This window comes from Homalodisca vitripennis, chromosome 8 (assembly GCF_021130785.1).
Source record: "Homalodisca vitripennis isolate AUS2020 chromosome 8, UT_GWSS_2.1, whole genome shotgun sequence".
NCBI lineage: Eukaryota > Metazoa > Arthropoda > Insecta > Hemiptera > Cicadellidae > Homalodisca > Homalodisca vitripennis.
The window spans coordinates 44,424,236-44,444,960 of NC_060214.1; the positions used below are offsets into that span (position 1 = coordinate 44,424,236).

Consider the following 20,725-nt stretch of genomic DNA (forward strand, 5'->3'; position numbering starts at 1 on the left):
GAAAATGTTTGCGTAGCTTTGAGGACTTATTAGGAGGGGAGTTTTTAAATAAGTAGGAAACATAATAGGTTCCCGGATTTGTTCACAATACTTAACATTTGGGATGGAATATGTCTCCCTCAAGAAATTATTGAGGTTAATAATATTTGACTTAATTTTTGTATACTTCTGGTGTCATTGAATATACAGCTAAAGTTCTGTAAGTGTTGTTAAAACATGTATTTAAACAGAAATTCTCGAACTTTTCTCGAAACCAAAGTTATTATTTATTAAGGGGAGTCGGATGGTTGATTAGGTCCAAAATTTTATATTTTTAAATCGCTATATTTCTTAGATTAATTTGATGTGAACATTATTGATTTCTGCTGAGTAGTTTTGAAAATATAAATGTTTTTCTAAAGAGATCTACAAAGATTTTTTCGCAAAGTCGCTCACTGGTATTGTAGGTAGGTATGTATTTGTTATAGTGATTCTGTTTCAAAACTGTGGCTTGCATTTGTTTTTGATACGGTTGGCAGCAATTATTCAGTTGTCTGCTAATAAAACACATTGTTTACATTCACTGTTGGAAAGGTTAATTGTGATTTGTTTTTCAAAATTTTGGTGCGTTTTGATTTTTTTTCGTGTGTTTTACTGTAAAATAAACAATTTATTGAACAAATTATGCCCAGGATACCAAACAAAACATTCAAAAAGAGGCCTAAAAGGTTTCTAGGAAAGCCTTACAATCCTATAAACACTGAACCTACACGTGAAGCTGCCAATGAAGGACATTCTAACCCTTAGGCCAGCAAGTAACAGCGACAATATTGAAGAAAACTCAACGATAAGTTCCTCAAACTCAAAGGTAGGGTCTAATCTAGCTAAATATGAGTTGCATAATGATGACAATGGACCTAATGGCGTTGTAAATTTGAAAAACCTAGAAGCACTCCTTACAAAAATCGCAAGGTGTGTCAAGTGTCAGGACCCACTTTCCATTTATCCAAGTAGCCGCTTTGGTCTTAGTGTTAGAATAAATGTTCAATGCAACGATTGCCAGTTTGAGGTTTCATAAAAAAACTCATCTATCTTACCTAACACTAAAAAATCAGAAATAAATGTTAGAACTGCATATGCATTTCGATGTATACGGAGAGGAGAGGAATCCGCAAAGACCTTTTGCGGCATAATGAATCTGCCTAAGCCTCCCTCCTTCAAGTACTATACGAGGCTTTTATGCCAAGTTGCAAAAGAGGTTTGTGCTAGGAGCATGAAAGATGCTGTTGAAGAATGTGTGGAAGAGAATGGTGGGGATAGAGATCTTACAGTAATATTCGATGGCTCATGGCAGCGGAGAGGACATGCCTCCTTGAATGGCATTGTGAGTGCGATTGGGGCAAACAACGGCAAAGTGATTGATGCTAAAGTACTAACAAAGTTCTGCAAATGTAAATAACGATTAGAGAACATACATAAAGTTAACTGTGTAGCTAATTATTTAGGGATAGTGGTGGAATGGATACGTGGTACGTGGTGTGCAGGAAATGTTTCGCGAGTCAAAAGAAAAGTACAATGTGCTTTATAAATACAACCTAGGAGATGGCGACAGTGCATCATATCCATCTGTTGTTGCTGATAAACTATATGGCCCAGACTTTTCAATTGAAAAATTAGAATGTGTGGGCCATGTCCAGAAAAGGATGGGGACATGGCTACGAAAACTCAAAACTAAATGTGGCAAGAATCTCCTAAATGATGGGAAGACGGTCGGAGGGCGGGGCCGTCTTACGGATGCAGTGATAAATGAAGTACAAATTTATTATGGTCTGGCCATAAGAAGGAATGTTTTAACTACTGTGGAAGACATGAAAAGAGCAGTGTGGGCTACATAACTCCAACTAATATCTTCAAATGACGAACCTGCTCACGAGTTGTGTCCACACGGGGAATATAGCTGGTGTAAGTATCAGATGGCCATTGCAAACAGTCAAATTTACGACCTCAGTGAACATACTCATCTTCCTACAATTTAATGGAGCAGATAAAGACCACTTTTTGAGACTTATCTAATCCAGAACTGCTCCGTAGGTGTCTTCATGGAGGTACACTAAATCCTTCAGAGTCCCTGAACAATATTATTTGGTTCCGTTTACCAAAAAGAAATTTTGTCATGCGGGAAACCCTTGAATTAGGGGTATATGAGGCAATTTGAAGTTTCAATGAAGGAAACCTTAAAAAGTGTGCACTTTTAAAACAGTTAGGAGTGTCCTCTTGTAGCAACTGCGTGGCTGCGATGAAGTGTGCTGATGAAGTAAGGATAAGGAAAGCGGAAAAGGCGATTCTAGAAATCGAAATAAGTGTCGACAAGCAAAAACCCTAGCCTAGAGAAGATTAGAGGACTTTTTTGAAGAAGCAGAAGACCCAGACAGACCATCATATGGGCCAGGAATTTACTGAGGTAAAATTTATTTAAAGTATTTTCTATTCTTGAGCATAGTCTTTGTTTTTAACGTTTTCCGAAAGTTTGTTTTTTGAAAGTTTAGGTAAAAGTTTCTCAGGGAATACAAAGGATATTATCATATTCTTTGTTTTTTTGTATAGGTTACATGTAGCTCTTCAAATTGAATGAAGGGTTTTACAAAATACAAAGAATATTTTTATATATAACATGTAAGGTATATTTTTAGGATACATTTTTTATATATTTATAAAAATATTCATATAAAAAAATAATAAACATTTTTTCAAACTATTCATTCAATTTAAAGTATTTGGAGTAAGCTACAAAATAAAAAAATTAGGCTGATATTTTTGTACTTTATGAGAATCATGTACTTAAGTTGGCCAAAGTAACATGGGCGAGATACAACCATCCGACTCCCCATGACAAGGTAAAAAGATAAATGTTCAAGAACTTACATCAAAGTGTTGAGTTAGTAAAAGTTTATTATCCATAAATGTACTATAGATTCCATTGGCTAGTTTTATGGAGCATTTTAGCAGTAAAGTAAATATTGCAGTTTTGGATGATATGAAACCTTTGGTTTGATGAGACAGAAATGGTTTTAAATATGAAGATATTATATAAAGATAATTACTTATCTTAATGTGGTTGTGAGATATTATCAGATCAACATAAGTGCTCTGTTTAGAACCGAATGTTTCTGAGGTGTACCAAGACAAAATTAAGTGCAATTTTCTCTTATCTCATGGATATTTAGAGATATATCTCGGAAAATTCAAACCAAAGGTCTAGTTTCATGTTAAAAAGTAATTATTTAACGATTGATATCCAATCAACGAGGAATTATTTACAACACATTGATTCATAATGTAAAATACAATGGTATTCTACTGGTTAGTAAATAAACAAGCAGAATTTCAACTCTAGTTATATTATCAAATAACGTTTAGCAATTTCCAGAAAATATCATTAAAAGCATCACAGGTAAATGGATAATTAATTATTTTCGTGTATATGTTATATGTAACTTACTGGTATGTTACCTATAATAAAATAGAATTGAACCGTTTATTTCAGAAACCCGTTCAACAGACATTTTTTACAAAAGCCATTTTATTACAGATTCTTCATTTCCATTCTGTAAACACACATTTTAGTGCAGAAAACACGTCAAAGCGATATGCCCCTTACTGTGTTTGATTTCAAAATTAATATTGCGTTTAGTGCAGAAAACCCGTCAAGCGTGGTCACTTGACAGGTTTCTGCAGTAAATTTCATTTTCATGGTGTGGCAGCACTGGGACACGTCACTCTTCTCACCCTCTGTTATTGTTTACTTCTACAAACAGTGGCATTCAGTCTTCAGTGGTTGTTCAACTTGATGTTTTGTTAGAGTTAATGTTTTGTTTTATTAGTTTTTAAAAGATTTTGTGAGTTCTTTCGTACTGTGTTTTGTAGGCTATTAATAGGTCTTATTAAATAGTGGGACTTTAAAAATGCAAAGTGAAAGTTCTGATGATGAACCTGTGGTTAAAAGGAAACGTGGTGTTGTCAATGAAGACAAGTATAAACGTAATGTTATACGGAAAGCAAGAACAAAAGGCGATTGTTACACAAATTACAAAGGTAAACGTTGTACCAGACAAATCTATTCCTGTAGAACTTATTTTGCAAATGCCCACGAAAGTGTATTTCTTTTATTGATGCTGAAATAAAAAAGTCAGGTTTGGGAATGTTTTTATTCTCTGAGTACTAAAAATGACCAAGACGTGTGTACTTACAAACACTAATAGAAGCTAAGGAAGTAAAGCGTAGAGTAAAAAAACAAACTAATCCAAATTGTTCCAATGCTGATTTAGAAGGAACTCCAGACTCACACACTAAAAAATAAATCTTTTGTATATAATATCAAAATCAATGGTATTATAACACCAGTTTGTAAAAATATTTTTTTACAAATACACGGAGTTTTCTCGTGATCGAGTAGCAAGGCTAAAACTAACCCTGTTAGTTAAAAATGAAATACCAATCGATTTGAGAGGCAAAAATCGTAATGGAAACGCAATCGATGGCAAATTGTGTGTTGCTATCCATGAACACATTTCTCTATTTGAGGTCAGGGGAAACTCACTATGGAACCAAGAAAAAGCTATATTTGGGATGCAACGTTAAATGTGTCTAAAATGTATGAAATGTTTCAGACCACTCATCCAGATCTTAAGGATTCAGTTAAATATAGTTTTTATTACAAATATTTTAAAGAAAACTTTAACTTGTCATTTGGGCGGCCACAGGTCGATGTCTGTAGCCAGTGTGTGAAAAACTACAAAGCAAAACTTCGAGATCAAGAGCTGAGCGACAATGTCAAGCGCAGCGTGATTGCAGAACAAATTGTTCATAAGCGCAGGGCAAAAAAGTTTTTTTCTTAAAACAACAGGAAATGTCGCAAAATAAGGACGATGATACAGTTGTCATTTGCATAGATTACATGCAGAACCTTTCCTCTCCCTCATTTACCAGTTCAAGAGGTTTTCTATATGCGACAGCTGTGGGTTAATGTTTTCTGCGTTCACGACATGAAAACAAATAGAGCAAAAATGTATATGTACCATGAGGGGGAGGCTAATAAGTCGCCTGATGAGGTGTGTTCAATGTTACTACACTACCTTCAAATGGAAGTATTTCCACTTGGAAAGAAAAATATTGTCCTTTTTAGCGATGGCCCTCAGGTCAAAATAAAAACCACTGTGTGGTGCGGTTTTTAATGAACCTGTGTGATCAGGGACTGGTTGAGACGATTTCACACTATTTTCCTGTGAGAGGCCACTCATTTTTAGCCTGTGATCGGGGACTTTGGTAACATAAAAACGGGTTTGTGCGTTAGAGCTGACCGAGTATACACGCCCGACCAATATGCTGAGATGATCCTTAAAGCAAGCAAAACTGGCCGTTTTGATGTTATCCAAGTAAGAAGTGACATGATCTTTTCTTTTAGCAGTTGGTGGCCAAAACATTACAAAAAGACTGTTAGCTCTGACGAAACAAGTGGAAGAGGTGTTCCAAGAAATGAAAAAAATACCTTTTAAGGTGTCTACATACAAAGAATTCAACTACAAACAAGGCGGAACGAGGAAAGGTTGTGGTCAAGGAGTTCATTGATGGCTTTACCTCCTCAACATTTACCTTCAAGAAGTACAACACTGTTCCCGAACTCCCAACGGAGCAAGCATATCCATTTGGAAAGGTACCCATTAACATAAAAAAAATCAATGACATTGTTAAACTGAGAAAGTACACATCTGGGTACGAAGCCTTTTACAACAGTATCGTACAGTGGCCTACATCAGAAGCTGAATGCAACGTAGATAGAGAGTATGACGATTAGATTAAATACATGTACTTTACACTAAGTAAATAAATGTAGTTGATTGATGTGATTTATCTTCTTTCTATTACCATTCTGACCTAAAAAACCCCTTTTTAAATAAAAAACAAAACTTTATTGCAGAAACCCGTCAAGTGAAAAAATTTTATAATTTTTTAAAAAATGTTATTACAAAATTTAAAACTTTACTAAAAAACTGTATTTGTTTTAGAAAGGTATGAAGTATTATTTAAAAAAATGTGAAGCATATATCTATGATATTAGGCGAGATAAAAAGTTTTTCTTCGTTTACCGAAAATCCTAAAAACTGCACTTGACGGGTTTCTGAAATAAACGGTTCAATTAAAATATCAAAGTATCAATATCAAGATAAGATTTAGATTTTGATAGTTCAGTGTGCTAATATAATAGATCTGTTGGATTTTTAAATGTAATATTTTGTGATATATATATTAATTTTAAATGATTGACTAAAGTACAATTCATATAAACGATTCGGATTGGATATTTACTTCCGAAACAAATGTTCTCTAGTTCATGTAGATTATTTCTCGGCCTGGAACTGGATCAGTACCACCAGGTTAGTCGTCGCTGCTCCAGCCATCTGCACAAACAGAACACACTGTCAAAATATTTGTCACAGCAAGTTAACCTAGCTGATTAGATAACTGGCGCATCCGCTAGAAAGAGATAAACATCGGAGTAGGACAATACAGCGCTACCTTTAGAACGCATTTTTGATAAAAGAAATTGCACCAATAATTGGTCATAAATATGACCAGATAAATAAATTATTAACATTTGTTATAAAGTGTTGTGTCCCTAGAGTTCACCTCTTGCTTTTGAGTGCCTTTTATAAGAAGGTACACTGTGTACAACAAATCTATATTTTTTATCCTCTACATAAACAACCAAAGGATATAAAAAGCGACAAACCATTTACCACAATCTTAGATATTATGGTAAATGGAATGACCGATGGATCTAGGTTATTTCGCAGAGTGATGGAATGAGTAAAAATATAAATTTGGAACGATGATTTAGGCAAGGACATGAATGTCTTCTGCTGTATACTGCTTGCTTTGACAGAGGGGCATGAACAAAGCTGGCCTTCTCCTCGTCTAACGTGACATAAGATACGGCAAGTTATCCCTCGTCATGAGATGTTGACAGAATGCAATCCCTACCCACAACATTACACATTCTGAATATATATGAAAGCGCAATTGCCCTTGTAACACTAAAGGCAATGACAGGCTTCTAATACTATGTGAACATATTACCATATGAGAGATATATAATGGGACGCAGATATTATTCACCAAGCATAAAATAAAATAAAAAAGTTATTATGTGAGATGCCTCGCAATCAACGAAAGGTTTTCTAATATTGCCTTTAATGCAATTAAATTTCTGGAGCTGATTGAAAATGGTCATAGTTTGAATGCTGAAGTTAAATACTTATTTAAAATATTACATTTGAAAGCCCTGTGGAATATCCGGGGATTCTAACTGATTTCGAAACAACAATTAATAACACTAAGCCCAGAGAAGGAAGTTTAGACGAGTATACGGGATAATGTCTCAGTTGGAGTTTTAGAGTTTCTATGCATGGTGTAATAAGGGGTGATATTGGTTGAGAGCTATTCATTCTACACATTACTGATCACAGAGAGATCTACAGATACATATGATTTCATTGACTGAGCTTGTACTCCTACCTTGAAGCTCCTGAAAGTTTTGAAGGGTGACATTTAAAAGCATGTTTTAGGTTCAATCAAAATTAGAGGGATAAGCCACTTATACCATGGAAAATTAAATTTGGTAAATCAGAATTACCAACATATTCCAAAAAATATTTATTAAAACAAACTCCTAACAGTTATAGAAATTGGGTATGGGATGGAATCAATTTGTGGTAACGGTTATTCTGAATGGCATTATAAAATAGTTTATACTTCGAAATTATAATCAACACGATCACTCTTAATTTAATACATTATTAAAACAAAGAATTACCATTGTAATGTTATTTATTGAATTTTCATCGTATTTTACATAAAATAACATAAATTTATAACATGTTATATAGTTTAATACGAAACACCTTAAGCGACGATTACGTTAACTCATATAATTACAATATTATACCTTTAATATATCATTTTTATGTTATGAAACAAGTACGATACAGAATAGGTAGTTATTAAATGTTTACAATATAATTAACAAATTTTAAAATTTTATTCAATTTTTATGCTTAAAATTTTACTTTATATTGTGACCATTACTTTTAATATACATATAATATATATATATATATATATATATATATATATATATAATATATATATAAGAAATACGAAAAATACTAAAAACTATGTGAACAGGCATTTATATTAAGGTCAGGGTTAAGGGGGTTATGATGTGCGCACAAAACCAATATTACAGAAGTGTGTACCTAAAAGCGTTCTGAAAGAAAATGTTTGCAGTTTAATGAAAGGGTAAGCAGAAAGTATAAATGAAATTATATAGAAACGCAATAAAACAGTAAGTAATTTACGTATAATAAAGTCTTACTGATATTAATGTTTCGTTGTGGATCTTGAAAAAGCCACGAGCAGAGAATCTTGCGTTGTGGTGAGGCGATTGCCGCAGGAACCCTTTCAGCTGGAACACATCACAAGCCTTGTAATTTAATAAGTAACACCTTAAATGTTAATTTTATAATCATAAATCAATTACGTCATTCACTCTTAGTTGTTGTATGATTAGTTTAATTACATAGATTTTAGTTATGTGTTAGGTTATTTGTTCACCTCAAATTGCAGATGTCAAAATTTAATGTTACTGATAGTACATTTTTCGTCATTATCTAGTAAAAGACATAGTATTGAACGCTCAAACAGAAAAACGTTATTTTATTTAAGTTTATGAGCACAACCCTAGAGTTTACCATTAATACACGTATTATGTCATGTATGTGTCATTCTTATACATGATAACTCGATTTATAAAACTTGCATTAGTTTTAAAACAGCTTAATGTGTATCGGCTTCTCACTAACTAAATCTCACATGTGATAATAATAAAACGTTTTTTTTCCATTACCTCGTTCCTAAAGCTCTGATTCATATCCTTGCTTATCAACTTGCAAATCATCAAAGATGTTTCCTCAGCCTGAAAAATACCAATTATTTAAAACTCACAATATATTTATAATAATTTTGTATCTAGTAATACACTTTCACTAAAATATAGGCTTTACATTTAGTTTTTAAAACACTTTCTTTATGCAAACAAATGCTATTTCTTTACATTTATGCTTACAGGGTACAATCGAGTTTTGGATGTTTGTACTGAATTAAAAGGACAATAGTTAAGTTGCTTTAATAAAAAATTATTCACTTTATTTGCATATTGATTAACTTACTGTAATTACAGATAGCGTGGTTATAACAGTATTGGGTTTATAAACTAGACATGTTTTACTAATGAGTATAATCTCTCTACCAAGTATTAAAACAGGGAATTAATGTGATATGTGGTAACGAATACGTACATACTACGTAAATAAAAAATTAATTATTACTTTTGTAATAGAGGACTGACCGAGTTAGTGACTTCAGTGCTTGAGTTCACAACCAGAATCCCATAGCAGATGTGAACCATTACCCAGACTGCATCTATAGTCAAGGCGAACACTTCGCTAGATCTGACGTGCAAGAAGAAGAAGTAGGACTTGATAGTGACGTGGACAAATAAGGAGAACATAACGGCCATCAGCTGATCGCAGTAGAAGTCATTAGCCTGGTGTACGGCGTCACACAGCATCCAGTAGGTGTTCATCAGAGACTTCATTTTCTTGATCTTAGATACCGTAGTGCCTAAAATCACAGATAAAATAATGAAAAAACATACAAATACATTTTTTGAAGTTTCCGTATTGAAGTAATCTTCAGTATAAATACACATGTAGTAATCTCCTACGTGGAGAAAAATACCAAAAAGGTAACGTGCTTTCTACGTTTACTACAGATCCTTTTATGTTAATACCTACCTTTCTTCTATTTTTACTTTCAGTGATAATACTATTTGCTAACTAATTCACTCACGTGTTGTATGAAAGATGGCAACATCAGCCAGGCTACGCTCAGTCACCGTGTGTTCAATTATGTTGCAGATAATCTGATGTCTCATCTTGTCAGTAACCATCTTGAAACCCATTGTAATACTTTGAGTTACATGGGTGAAGTGGAAGAGAAAGGTAAGATGCGTACACTCCAGCAATAGGAAGGTTGCATGCTTCATCACCGAGAGAACTTGTGCATCGTCCATCATGATTTGTCCGAATTTGATTATAAACAGTAAAGTTATGACGATGGAGACTACTGTAACCTTTATTTGAGTCTTAACCTGTCGGTTCTTGCACTGAATATCTCGGTAGATTCGATCCAGTGTGCCAAAGACGTCCACTATTTTCGAGTTCTTCCACGTGCCGCTGAAGAATGTGGAAGCTGCAATAATTTGCAGAGCCACCAAGTCTAGAACCATTGTGAATTTCATGGATCTATTTTTTTCAACACCGGATCTTTCCTTCGTGTAAGTCACGTATTGAGTGGTAAAAGAAAGACCTCCTTGCAGTATGACGAATACTAAACTCCATATGTAGCCAGCTTTAGAAAATGTCAGTTCCTTGTGAGCTTTACGCCCCGAAGTAATTTTCAGTGGCAGACATCCAAACGCACGCCAACCCCAAATGATATAGCTTGGAATATACTTCATGGTGTAATAAACAAATTTTAAAAATTTACTTCAGCGAATTGTACGCACTAGGGAATACCAGAGAATTTTGAATGCTTCAATAGATTTGATTTATTCAAATAGATTGTATGAAGGATTGATGAAAATGAATTTATTGGTTTGACCTCTATTGTTAAGCACCACTTACATCACATTTATTTGATTATTGTTAGTGGAATTCAATTATGTATTCAACAAAGTAATGCACATTTGGATGTTTACAAAAGAAGATTGCTTTAAGTCAAATACATTATTTAAAATAATTGAAATATGTAAATTAATAAATTAAATATCGAAAATCAATATATTTTAATCAAAGTGCTTTTATTGCTGTAAAAGTAACACACACTACAAGGCCTATTGACATCTAAAATTCCATTGAAAACTGTCCTTTCAAACTACTTAATAATATGATATATTAAAATAGTTTGATGTTCACACGGCCCATACTTATATTTTGTAATAAAAATGAAATTTATAAAATTATATATATATATATATATATATATATATATATATATATATATATATATAAGTGCGGTTTAATGCTGTAAAATAAACACAATATACTCCAATATTTTTAAATTTGTTTCACAAGACCTTTCGACATCCAAATTGTCAGCGTCACTTTAAGTATTTAGGTTGATGATAAGTTTATTTGTTTAAATATTAATAGTTTGCAATAACATCTCACAATGGGATATTGAATTTAAAAAATCCTTGTAAATTAAATTTAACATTATTAGAGAATGTGAATGATTTAGAGCAATAATTTTTTTCTAATAAGAAGAACTCCTCATTCACTATATTGCTTATTGTATAAAACAGTATTTATAGAAGTATACAATAGAAAATCTCGTAAAATGTATCTTTCCTGATGCACAACTAATTCATTGTTATTATCTATATCAAAACAAACAGGAAATTGAACATCATTCCAAATAAAATAATAGCCTATTATTGACATGAATTGTAAAAAAAGTAAATATTTATATCAATAATTCCAAACCCAAGAAAAAATAAACAGAAACTGTCAAAAGCTATACAATTTAAAAAGCCTTAAATAAAATATTTATATTATTTCTTATTTTCAAACCGCACATTTCTAAGCAGAAAGAAAAAAAATTACAGGATCGTTGTAAAATGTGTATACATTATTACGAAAACCACGTAAATACTCGTATAAATACTCGTATATATATATAACTAAATAGTGGTTTGTTACATCGATGAAAAGACTGTAAAATTATAAATTATACTTATATAATATAAAAGACCGTTAAGGACCTTATAGAGAGAAACTGTAGAATAAATTTTTAGAGTACGTAAAGAATAAAAAGAGTAAAAAGGATTTTCTGTATATTTGTCGTAATTGACTGATACAATACAATCAGTCACACTACGTTTCGAGATCTGCAATGTGATATCCTTAAACTACAATATAGGTACAAACTATCAAACACATAACATTGTGACACACGTTATGAACACAAAATCTAAAACGTGCACTTAATGTGAACTAAACACTCATTATAAAAACGGAACTATAGAATTCAGATACTTGAAAATGTACGTTTGATTAATGGCAAATTTTTCTGAATTATCGTTTTAATTATATACACATGTTTTAGATGTATTTAATATTTCGATCGTATAGAAGTTTAGTTATTTAAAAAATTTAAGAGAAACGATAACATAGACAATAATAGATCGTAAAATTTAAGATCATTGTGGTGTTCGCACGCTCACCAGGCAAGTGAGAGATCCGGATTCAAGTCTCGGTGAAGCAAGTACTTTTCTTTATTCAATAATTATGGGAATAATATTTATACATATAATACTACTACTTAATATTATTTCATGCTTTTACTCTTTATATTTTGATATGTCCTAAGGTTTCAAGATGGTGGCCAATTAAATTTTGGGAAAACAATTGGTTATTTATAAGTTATTATGCATTATATGGGTAGATACGTTAATACTTACGGATCGGTAACGATGTAACGCTAGGGTTTTATGATGATCAATGTTACCAGAGCGGCAATTACCATTGACATTTGCTGAAAATGTAAGTAAAATGTTAAAGTATGATTGGAGTTATCGATGCTGGTTTCTACACAATGTGTGCTAGCTGCAGTGAGTAGATCTTAACTCTAACATTTCAAGTTCTGTTCGCATCTTAGAGTTCCTCTCCTACAGTGAGACTGTATATGCTGTTTGTTGATAACTCAAACAAGGAACTACATTTCCGTCGTCTTCCAGCTGGCTTTACTGTCTTAAATACCATTCAAACAATTAACTCAACTACCCATGTTGTGTGAGTTAAAAAATTATTCTGTGTTTTTAATAAATTTGAACTTATTTTTGGAACCATTTTAAATTTAATGTTTACTTTCTACACATTATTACGGTACTAAAATAATACTAAATAAATACGGTACTAAATAAACTAAAAAAATTACATAACACTGTTTAATCAAAGGATTGGATATATCAATTCTATCTGTAAATATTCTTACTATTTTTATTTCCTGCATTAGATAGGAATGTCTACAAGATTGCAAGAGAAGGGAATATTTAAAAACTATAAAACACATAACATTGTGACACACGTTATGAACACAAAATCTAAAACGTGCACTTAATGTGAACTAAACACTCATTATAAAAACGGAATTATAGAATTCAGATACTTGAAAATGTACGTTTGATTAATGGCTAATTTTTCAGGATTATCGTTTTTATTATATACGCATGTTTTAGATGTATTTCATATTTCGATCGTATAGCAGTTTAGTTATTTATAAAATTATGAGTTATTTATAAAACATGTACAGTACGTTTTCCTTTTTTAACCTCAAAAGGAAAGGTCATTAATGGCTGGTTTAACCCTCTGGTTGAAACTACACGGAATATCACAAAAATTGATGTGTCATTTATGGCTGAGTGACCATATGGTTGTCAAGGTTTGCCTCTACATTACTGCAAATGTCATAGTATTGAAAGGCGGATCGATATGTCAGAGGGTAACTTTGAGAACAGAAAAAACTCCCTTAGTTTTACAGTCTTTAGCCACTAGAGTAATATTATTCTGTAATGGTAAGTCAATTATTATTAAATCAGTCTTGATGCATTTTTAGTTACTATTGAATATTAAAATTATACGGATACAAAATAAAAATTTTTACCAAGTATAATATGCTTATGTTAAAATGGAGACTTTTTAACCTCTCCATAGAAATCGATTTAAACGAAAACAGGAATAATATAAATGAGCTGTGAGATTTATCTCTCTTCACGAGCCTCAATAACTTCTTGAGAATCATTAAAGTTGAATTAAAGACAGAAGGGTATTAATACCCGGCAGCGATGACCGAGGTTAGGGGCTCTTCTGGACCGGTCGGCTACAGTGTTGCCAAGTTGTTCTGTCTGACTCGATCATCCACAGCGTTCACATCATCCGCTTCTAGGTAGGGGTGGTTCACAGCGGAAACATGTGGACACATTTATCGAAGCGATAAGTTAATAGCGTTCGTTGTTTTGAGAATTGTTATTTTATAAGTAATTGAGTCAGAAATCAAAATCTTGTAAAGGATTTTTACTGAAACCACGAGTGTATTATTGAAAATATATACATAGGCCTAATAATAATAATTTTAATATGGTACATTTTACTGTTATTATTAGTTACCTTCAAAACACAAAGGAGTATAGTGAAAAGAACTAAAATTATATTCGTTAAGTAAATCCAAATCTGCTAAGTTATAATTATTTACTCAGTCTTATCAGTCTTAGCAAATCCATTGAAATGACCACTGTGCCGCGGTCAAAAATCAACTTAAAACAAATAAAGATACTGTAGTTTGAACCTGATAAAGCTCGTTTAAGATAGTATTTTTAACCAATAAAAGGTATCCTGTTAAAACCGTAATAGGATAATAATTGTTAATTGTTGAGTCTAAACTTAAATTGCTAGGGTGACCAAAATGCAAAATTTGCGACTAGGGCGTCAATCCGACTATGATATGAAATTTCCTTCAGTGTGACTTTTATCGATCAACTTAATGTAATATAATTACTTAAAAACATCTGTAAAAATATTTCGAAACTTGTTATATTTTTAATTTATTACTAAATTTAACTAACTTTAAACCACAGATTTGTGATGAAGGATGTTTTTAATTTTCTTATTATTCAATTTTGGAAATGAATTTTATATATAGAAAACGTGGATTTATTTACAAAGTGTAAGATTTAGTGAATCGATTATTTTTATTTAAGTCGTATAATTTTTTTATATATTTTTCAATAGCGCCCATTTTATAATCGGTTAAAACCTCTTTGGAAATTTCTTTTATTTCTGAGTAAATTAAATACTAAACAGTACATATACAAAAAGCCAACTGACTTTGCTGCACAGTTTAACCAGGAAATAAGTAGTGCCATTAAAATGCATTTAACAAATTTTATTAGTAACATGTAAGGTGTAATATTTACCAATCATTACAAACTATCAATCAATACAGCTTTTTACAGTTCATCGAAGTCCGAAAATACCACTCACGTTACTGCCGCGTCCTTGCTCTTCATTGTCGCTGCTCTCACTGTCCGAATCCTCTTCACTGAAGCTGTCATTGCCGATGTTTATTAACATCTGCTCAACGGAGTCTTCCATCAACCCTTAATTTTTCCAAGCATCTAGGATTATATTCTTCGTGTGGTCTACTACCTTCTTCCAATCAGACTCTGTTACACGTTCCAACCCCTCTTTCGTAAACTGTAATATTTCAGTTACGTTAAATTTCCTGTTGCTTCTTGCAACATATTCCTTTACTTGAGCCCAGATTAATTCTATAGGATTGAAGTGACAGTGGTATGGTGGCAGACGAAGTACTCAGTGACCATGTTTCTTCGCAATTTCGTCGACTTCATATTTTGTCTGAGGTTCGTTTCTTTGAATAAGTTCTAACAATTCGGCTTTTAACATTGCCTTTTCATACTGTATGTCATAATTATTTAACCACTCTATTATTTCATCCTTTATAGAACTGCTGTTAGGTGGTTTGTCAACTAATTGTGAGTGGTACTTTGCATTGTCCATTACAATGAGCGAGGGCCTCGTTAGGTTTGGAAGTAAAGCATCTTGAAACCATTTTGAAAATACTTTGTGGTTTATCTCTTCATGATACTCGTTGGTTTTCTTTGATGTAAAAAGTAATACACAGTAAGAAATAAATCCAGCAGAGCTGCCAGCGTGCAAAATAATTATCCTCCCCCCTTTTCCAACGGGAACAGGAAACGTACCTTCAACAGAATCATCAGGCTATCTAATTTTTTTACAGTGCCCAGAATTTACCCAAGTTTCATCAAGCCAAACTATTTCCTCAAAATGTAAATCTTTTATTTCTCTAAGAAATCTGCACCTCCAAGGAATGATGTCTCCTCTTTCCATAAATATTTTCCGGCTGCCAAATATCTTGTGTTTGAAACCCAATCTCTTCAATATAATGGCAACAGATGATTTGCTTCCACGAAAAAGATCTACTTCTGCAAGACTTACTTGTAGCTTCCTTACTGTGGGATACTCTCTTCTTACGAAGAATCCTTAGACATAGCGGTGGATGGCATCTCTTTTTGAAAGGCGTCCAGCTCCGTAACAGGCTCAAACCTCGAATATTTCTTATCGGGAGTGTTCAGTTTCAAGCCACTCTGTTCACTTTGTATTTTCTCCTTTCCAATTCTCAGAACTGTATTTTTTCCTATCTCCAAAGCCCCAGCAGTTCTTTCGATAACTTTTTCTACTGGAAGTATCAGTCCTTTGTTAATTTTATCTCGCTGGAAGTAGTCTCTCACTCGACAAACCAACTCTCGGGATTGGCCTCGCAATGGAACGCCTTTTTCTCCAACCTTGGTGTAAGGCACACTTATCACGCGAGTGAGAGGCCTACCGTGTTTTTTTATCACTGTTTCAGTGCACTGAAACATGCTACGGAATTAACAGTAATTAAATAATGTCTGTCACAAAAATGTAACACTAGAAAGTACGTGCGTACAATTGTCTTTCAAATAAGGTTTAGTCTTGAAAAAGACTGTATAACACTTGGCCACGAACACACAGAAGCGCAATAACAACACACGAAACAACATACATAACCAACAACCAATGACGTGATGAAGTACGTTTTGCTACTGCGCATCACCCAGCCGATAACTACCGGATGACAGCTACAATAGAGGAGACGTGACAACGCTGCCTCCATCAAAAAGGAAAGTGCTCAGCTGTGATTGGTGGAGCGGTAGGGCGAGCCTTCGTGAGGCAGTTCGGCTGTCTTCGGTCGAGCTCGTCCCAATACCCTTTTGTCTTTAATTCAACTTTAATAAGTATTACCTGTATTTATTAAAATAACGATAATTTATCCTGGTACAGGAAAGTAATATCTATTATAAATAAGCTTTTAATTAGCCATTAATCAAACGTACATTTTCAAGTATCTGAATTATATAGTTTCGTTTTTATAATGAGCGTTTGGTTCACATTAAGTGCACGTTTTAGATTTTGTGTGCATAACGTGTGTCACAATGAAAACAAAATTTTATTGGAAAATTATTAATATCGTTAAAATAGTGTTTTCATCTCTATATGGGAGTTTGCTAATTTACATCTATACTTCCAAATTATTAAGAAAATTAATATACATCTGGAAACGATATGTAATTTTAAACACCATTTAATATTTAATATTTAGAACTAGTAAAAATACACTTTAGTTAACTAATTATTACTGCATAAGCAAAAGAAAAACTGCTGTTTTGAAACTGCTTTATATTTTAACGTAAACTTTTTAACTCAGCTAAAGTTTAATGACAATAAATATTAATACTAAACAAGCAATGTATATTCACAATCCCTTTCAAGACATATGAAGGAAATGGTTTTTACGTTTAGTTTTTAGGAAATGGAAATATAATTTATCCATTCATATTTTTATATCTATCTCACCCACAATTGAATATAAAGAACATATGTACTATTCCAACAATAACTCTTTATAAACTACTGTTAGTCACATTACGATTTAAAATTGAAATTCATGGAAAGTCTTATATTTATAAAGTAAATTTCTGCAAACCATTCAACGCGATTCCAGTACATTATTCCAGCACCACTTGTTACAATAGTTGTATTAAATTCGCCTCAAACTGTTTTACAGAAGCCCCTAAACTAAAATATTCTTCCTATTGATTACATCACTGCATTATTAATGATTATTTTATTATTTCCTTTTAACTTTATTTTACCCACTCGCATAACGAATCACATATGGGTTATTATAGAACTGTAAACCTGTCAGGTTTTATACTACGTATAAGATACAAAGAGTCCCAACTTAAAATCTGGCTTTAAAATGCAATAGTAAATTACAGCACACGTTATATAGATATAAAGTGTGATATCCCAGCTTTACCGAAGGGCAGTCATTGCCATCACGTTTCATATCTGTGCTGTTTAGTTCGTTTCTTGCAGGAGGCGTGTGGCTTTGCATTATTATACACAGGGTTATAAGAAAAAGCCTTTAAATAAAAATAGCTCTTTGGCTTGATATTTAATAATATATTACAATTATGTAACATATTTTTAGTATAGTAAGTGATTAAAGAACAAATGTATTTAAGGATTGCAAAAAATTATAATGGAACAATTAGTGTTTTAGTTATTAGACATCATACAATATTGTTTTACAATAGAGTCTGCAATGTCCATGAATGTTTTACTCAAAACCACGCAATTTAATAGCAGGTAAACATGTTACTATTTTCCGATAGATTCGGGTTGAGGAAAACCCGTTATTATAATAATTGTAGCCTTGTTTATATTACTTACTTTATAGACCATTTATTGTATGTAATAAATATTCCTATATTAACAAATTATCCCATTGATACTGTCTGGCATAATCAAAATTTATACATGATATTTTATAGTCTTGCCTGGCCTATGTATTCTTCATTATACTTAAATTTAAAATCAAAGTCGTAGGTTTTTCACATTGCGGGCATTGTTTAAAGTTTATTAAGTATAAATATTTTTTTAAAATATCATATCTCCATTTAATACTAATACTAATTTAATGTTAATACAATTACTTAATAATGAGAAAGTGTTTTATTCACGCGTAAACTATTTAACTGATTGTACTGAAATTTTACATGGATATTCTTACGATCTCTGGCTTAAAAATTACATTGTTTTTATTTCTAAAATCACTCTGGAGTACCCCCTTAAGCTCCTTAAAGTAGAAAAAATCCCATTTTGGTCTATAAAGTTGTAAAATATTTATTAAAAGTAAAAGAAAATGCAGTTTTTATTGACGTCAGAACCACATCTTAAATTAATTTAACAATTTGCTTCCATTTCTATGGTGAACATTCTATACACTTTATATAAGAAGTAGCCGTTAGCTTTCAGGCTGTTCTTAGATTTCAGTAATTAAAAAATCCTAACACATAATGTAAATGTCCTAAACATAAGATGGTCGGAATTATTTGGCAAGAATTATGCTACATGAAAGTTGACTAGACTGCGTTTTTGAAATAATGTACAAATTCCGGTTCAAAATGTTCTGAAATACTGAACATATTTTTCTCTTTATAAAGTAATAAACACGTAAATAGTGTAATATTTCATGTACTCTTAGCTATAAATTTCGATATAATATTAATTATTAGATATAAAAGCCTTGTTTTTATTGTGTACCTTTTGCCTTTTTGTTACCTTAAGACGAAAACAGAAAGCAAAATAAAGAAAGAATATATAATTAAATACTAAATATATATCAATAAACTGTTATACTTCTTTAAGACACTTGTTAAGTTACAAACGCTATGTTAGGTATAAGAAAATCGCGATGGTGGGATCCCTTCATCATATTATTTTATTTAGTCAATTTAATGTATAACAATTATTTAACTGCACTGAAAGTTCAACCGTGTCTTAACGAAAATAATTATGATATTGATTTTATATTTGCAGACCATTTTCTAGAATTTAATTGCCTTCTGGTATGTTATATATTGGCAAAGCTAAAAATAATACCAGATAATAGCGGTAATATTACACTGTTTCCTCCTTTTTCTGCTTAATAATATTCCAAGCTGTATATTTTTGATATAAATATAATTTAAAACTATATTTATCTAGAGGTATAAGAATGTCCAGGTAATAATTGTTTTATTAAATCCCGTTCTTGGAATAACCAAATATTTGTTTATAATCTGACGTAATATTATTATGATCAATCTACATCTCGAAAACCTATTAATAGTAGTACGGTTATTGTATTTTGCCTGACTTGGGTATAAAAAACGCCATCCACTCACTTTTGATAATCAGTTTAGAAAAGAAATATAAATATAATAATTTATGATAATAATATGACGTATTCACAATATGTACATTTTACTGTACAATAACTCTACATGAGTGATTTCTTTAGTCTAAAAATACTATGAAACAATAATAGGGCAAATTAAAACTATTTTAATACATTTTATATACATTTCATATCTCATTAAGCCATTTAAAACTATGCAAAGTACCCTAAGCATTGAATAATTATTTTAAGATCCACACTTCTATATTTTGAGGGCAGTCTGACATGAAAAAAAAAATTTTTTTTGGGGAATTTTGGTTTTTTATTTATTAATATTCTTTAGAATTTTCTCTTTAAAATGGTATATAATATAACCTTATTACTATAATATTAACCTTTATATAAAAAATATATATATAAAGGCTTGCAACTGTTGTTTGGCGTTGAGCACCACTCCTTATAGTAAACAACAATCTATAAAATAGATATTAATTGGTTTTGTTATGTTGGTACTGTTTTGCTTTTAGTCTGGTTTTAGCTGATATCACACACTGTCAGCAATATGACAGATGTCAATCTGTTGTTATTATTTTATGTTGGAGGTTATTGTGAAGTTTTGAAATACTGTGTTTTGTGATTTGCAAGTTTCCCTGTTGTTTTTATTTGTAAAGGAGTTTATTGTAATTGAATGTAGATTAAAATGGGTAATAAGAAGAGAGTA

The 20,725-nt window shown here is 31.9% G+C and overlaps 1 protein-coding gene across 1 annotated transcript; it reads right to left on the reverse strand.

Moving 5' to 3' along the window:
• Positions 1 to 6,374: 6,374 nt before the first annotated feature.
• On the reverse strand, positions 6,375 to 15,308 carry LOC124368134 (putative gustatory receptor 2a). Its single transcript, XM_046825409.1, has 6 exons — positions 15,191 to 15,308; positions 9,946 to 10,374; positions 9,443 to 9,717; positions 8,942 to 9,010; positions 8,411 to 8,500; positions 6,375 to 6,434 (listed from the first exon to the last, which is right to left on the reverse strand). Exons 1-6 carry the CDS (start codon positions 15,306 to 15,308, stop codon positions 6,375 to 6,377), a joined length of 1,041 nt encoding a protein of 346 aa, XP_046681365.1.
• Between the last annotated feature and the right edge of the window lie 5,417 nt (positions 15,309 to 20,725).

Coding starts and splice junctions, on each gene's coding strand:
- LOC124368134 (XM_046825409.1), bottom strand. CDS start 15,308: ATGGAAGACTCCGTTGAGCAGATGTTAATAAACATCGGCAATGACAGC. Junction 8,501..8,941: donor ATCAGAGCTTTAGGAACGAG/GTAATGGAAAAA, acceptor GATGTGTTCCAG/CTGAAAGGGTTCCTGCGGCA. Junction 6,435..8,410: donor ACAACGAAACATTAATATCA/GTAAGACTTTAT, acceptor CTGTTTGTGCAG/ATGGCTGGAGCAGCGACGAC.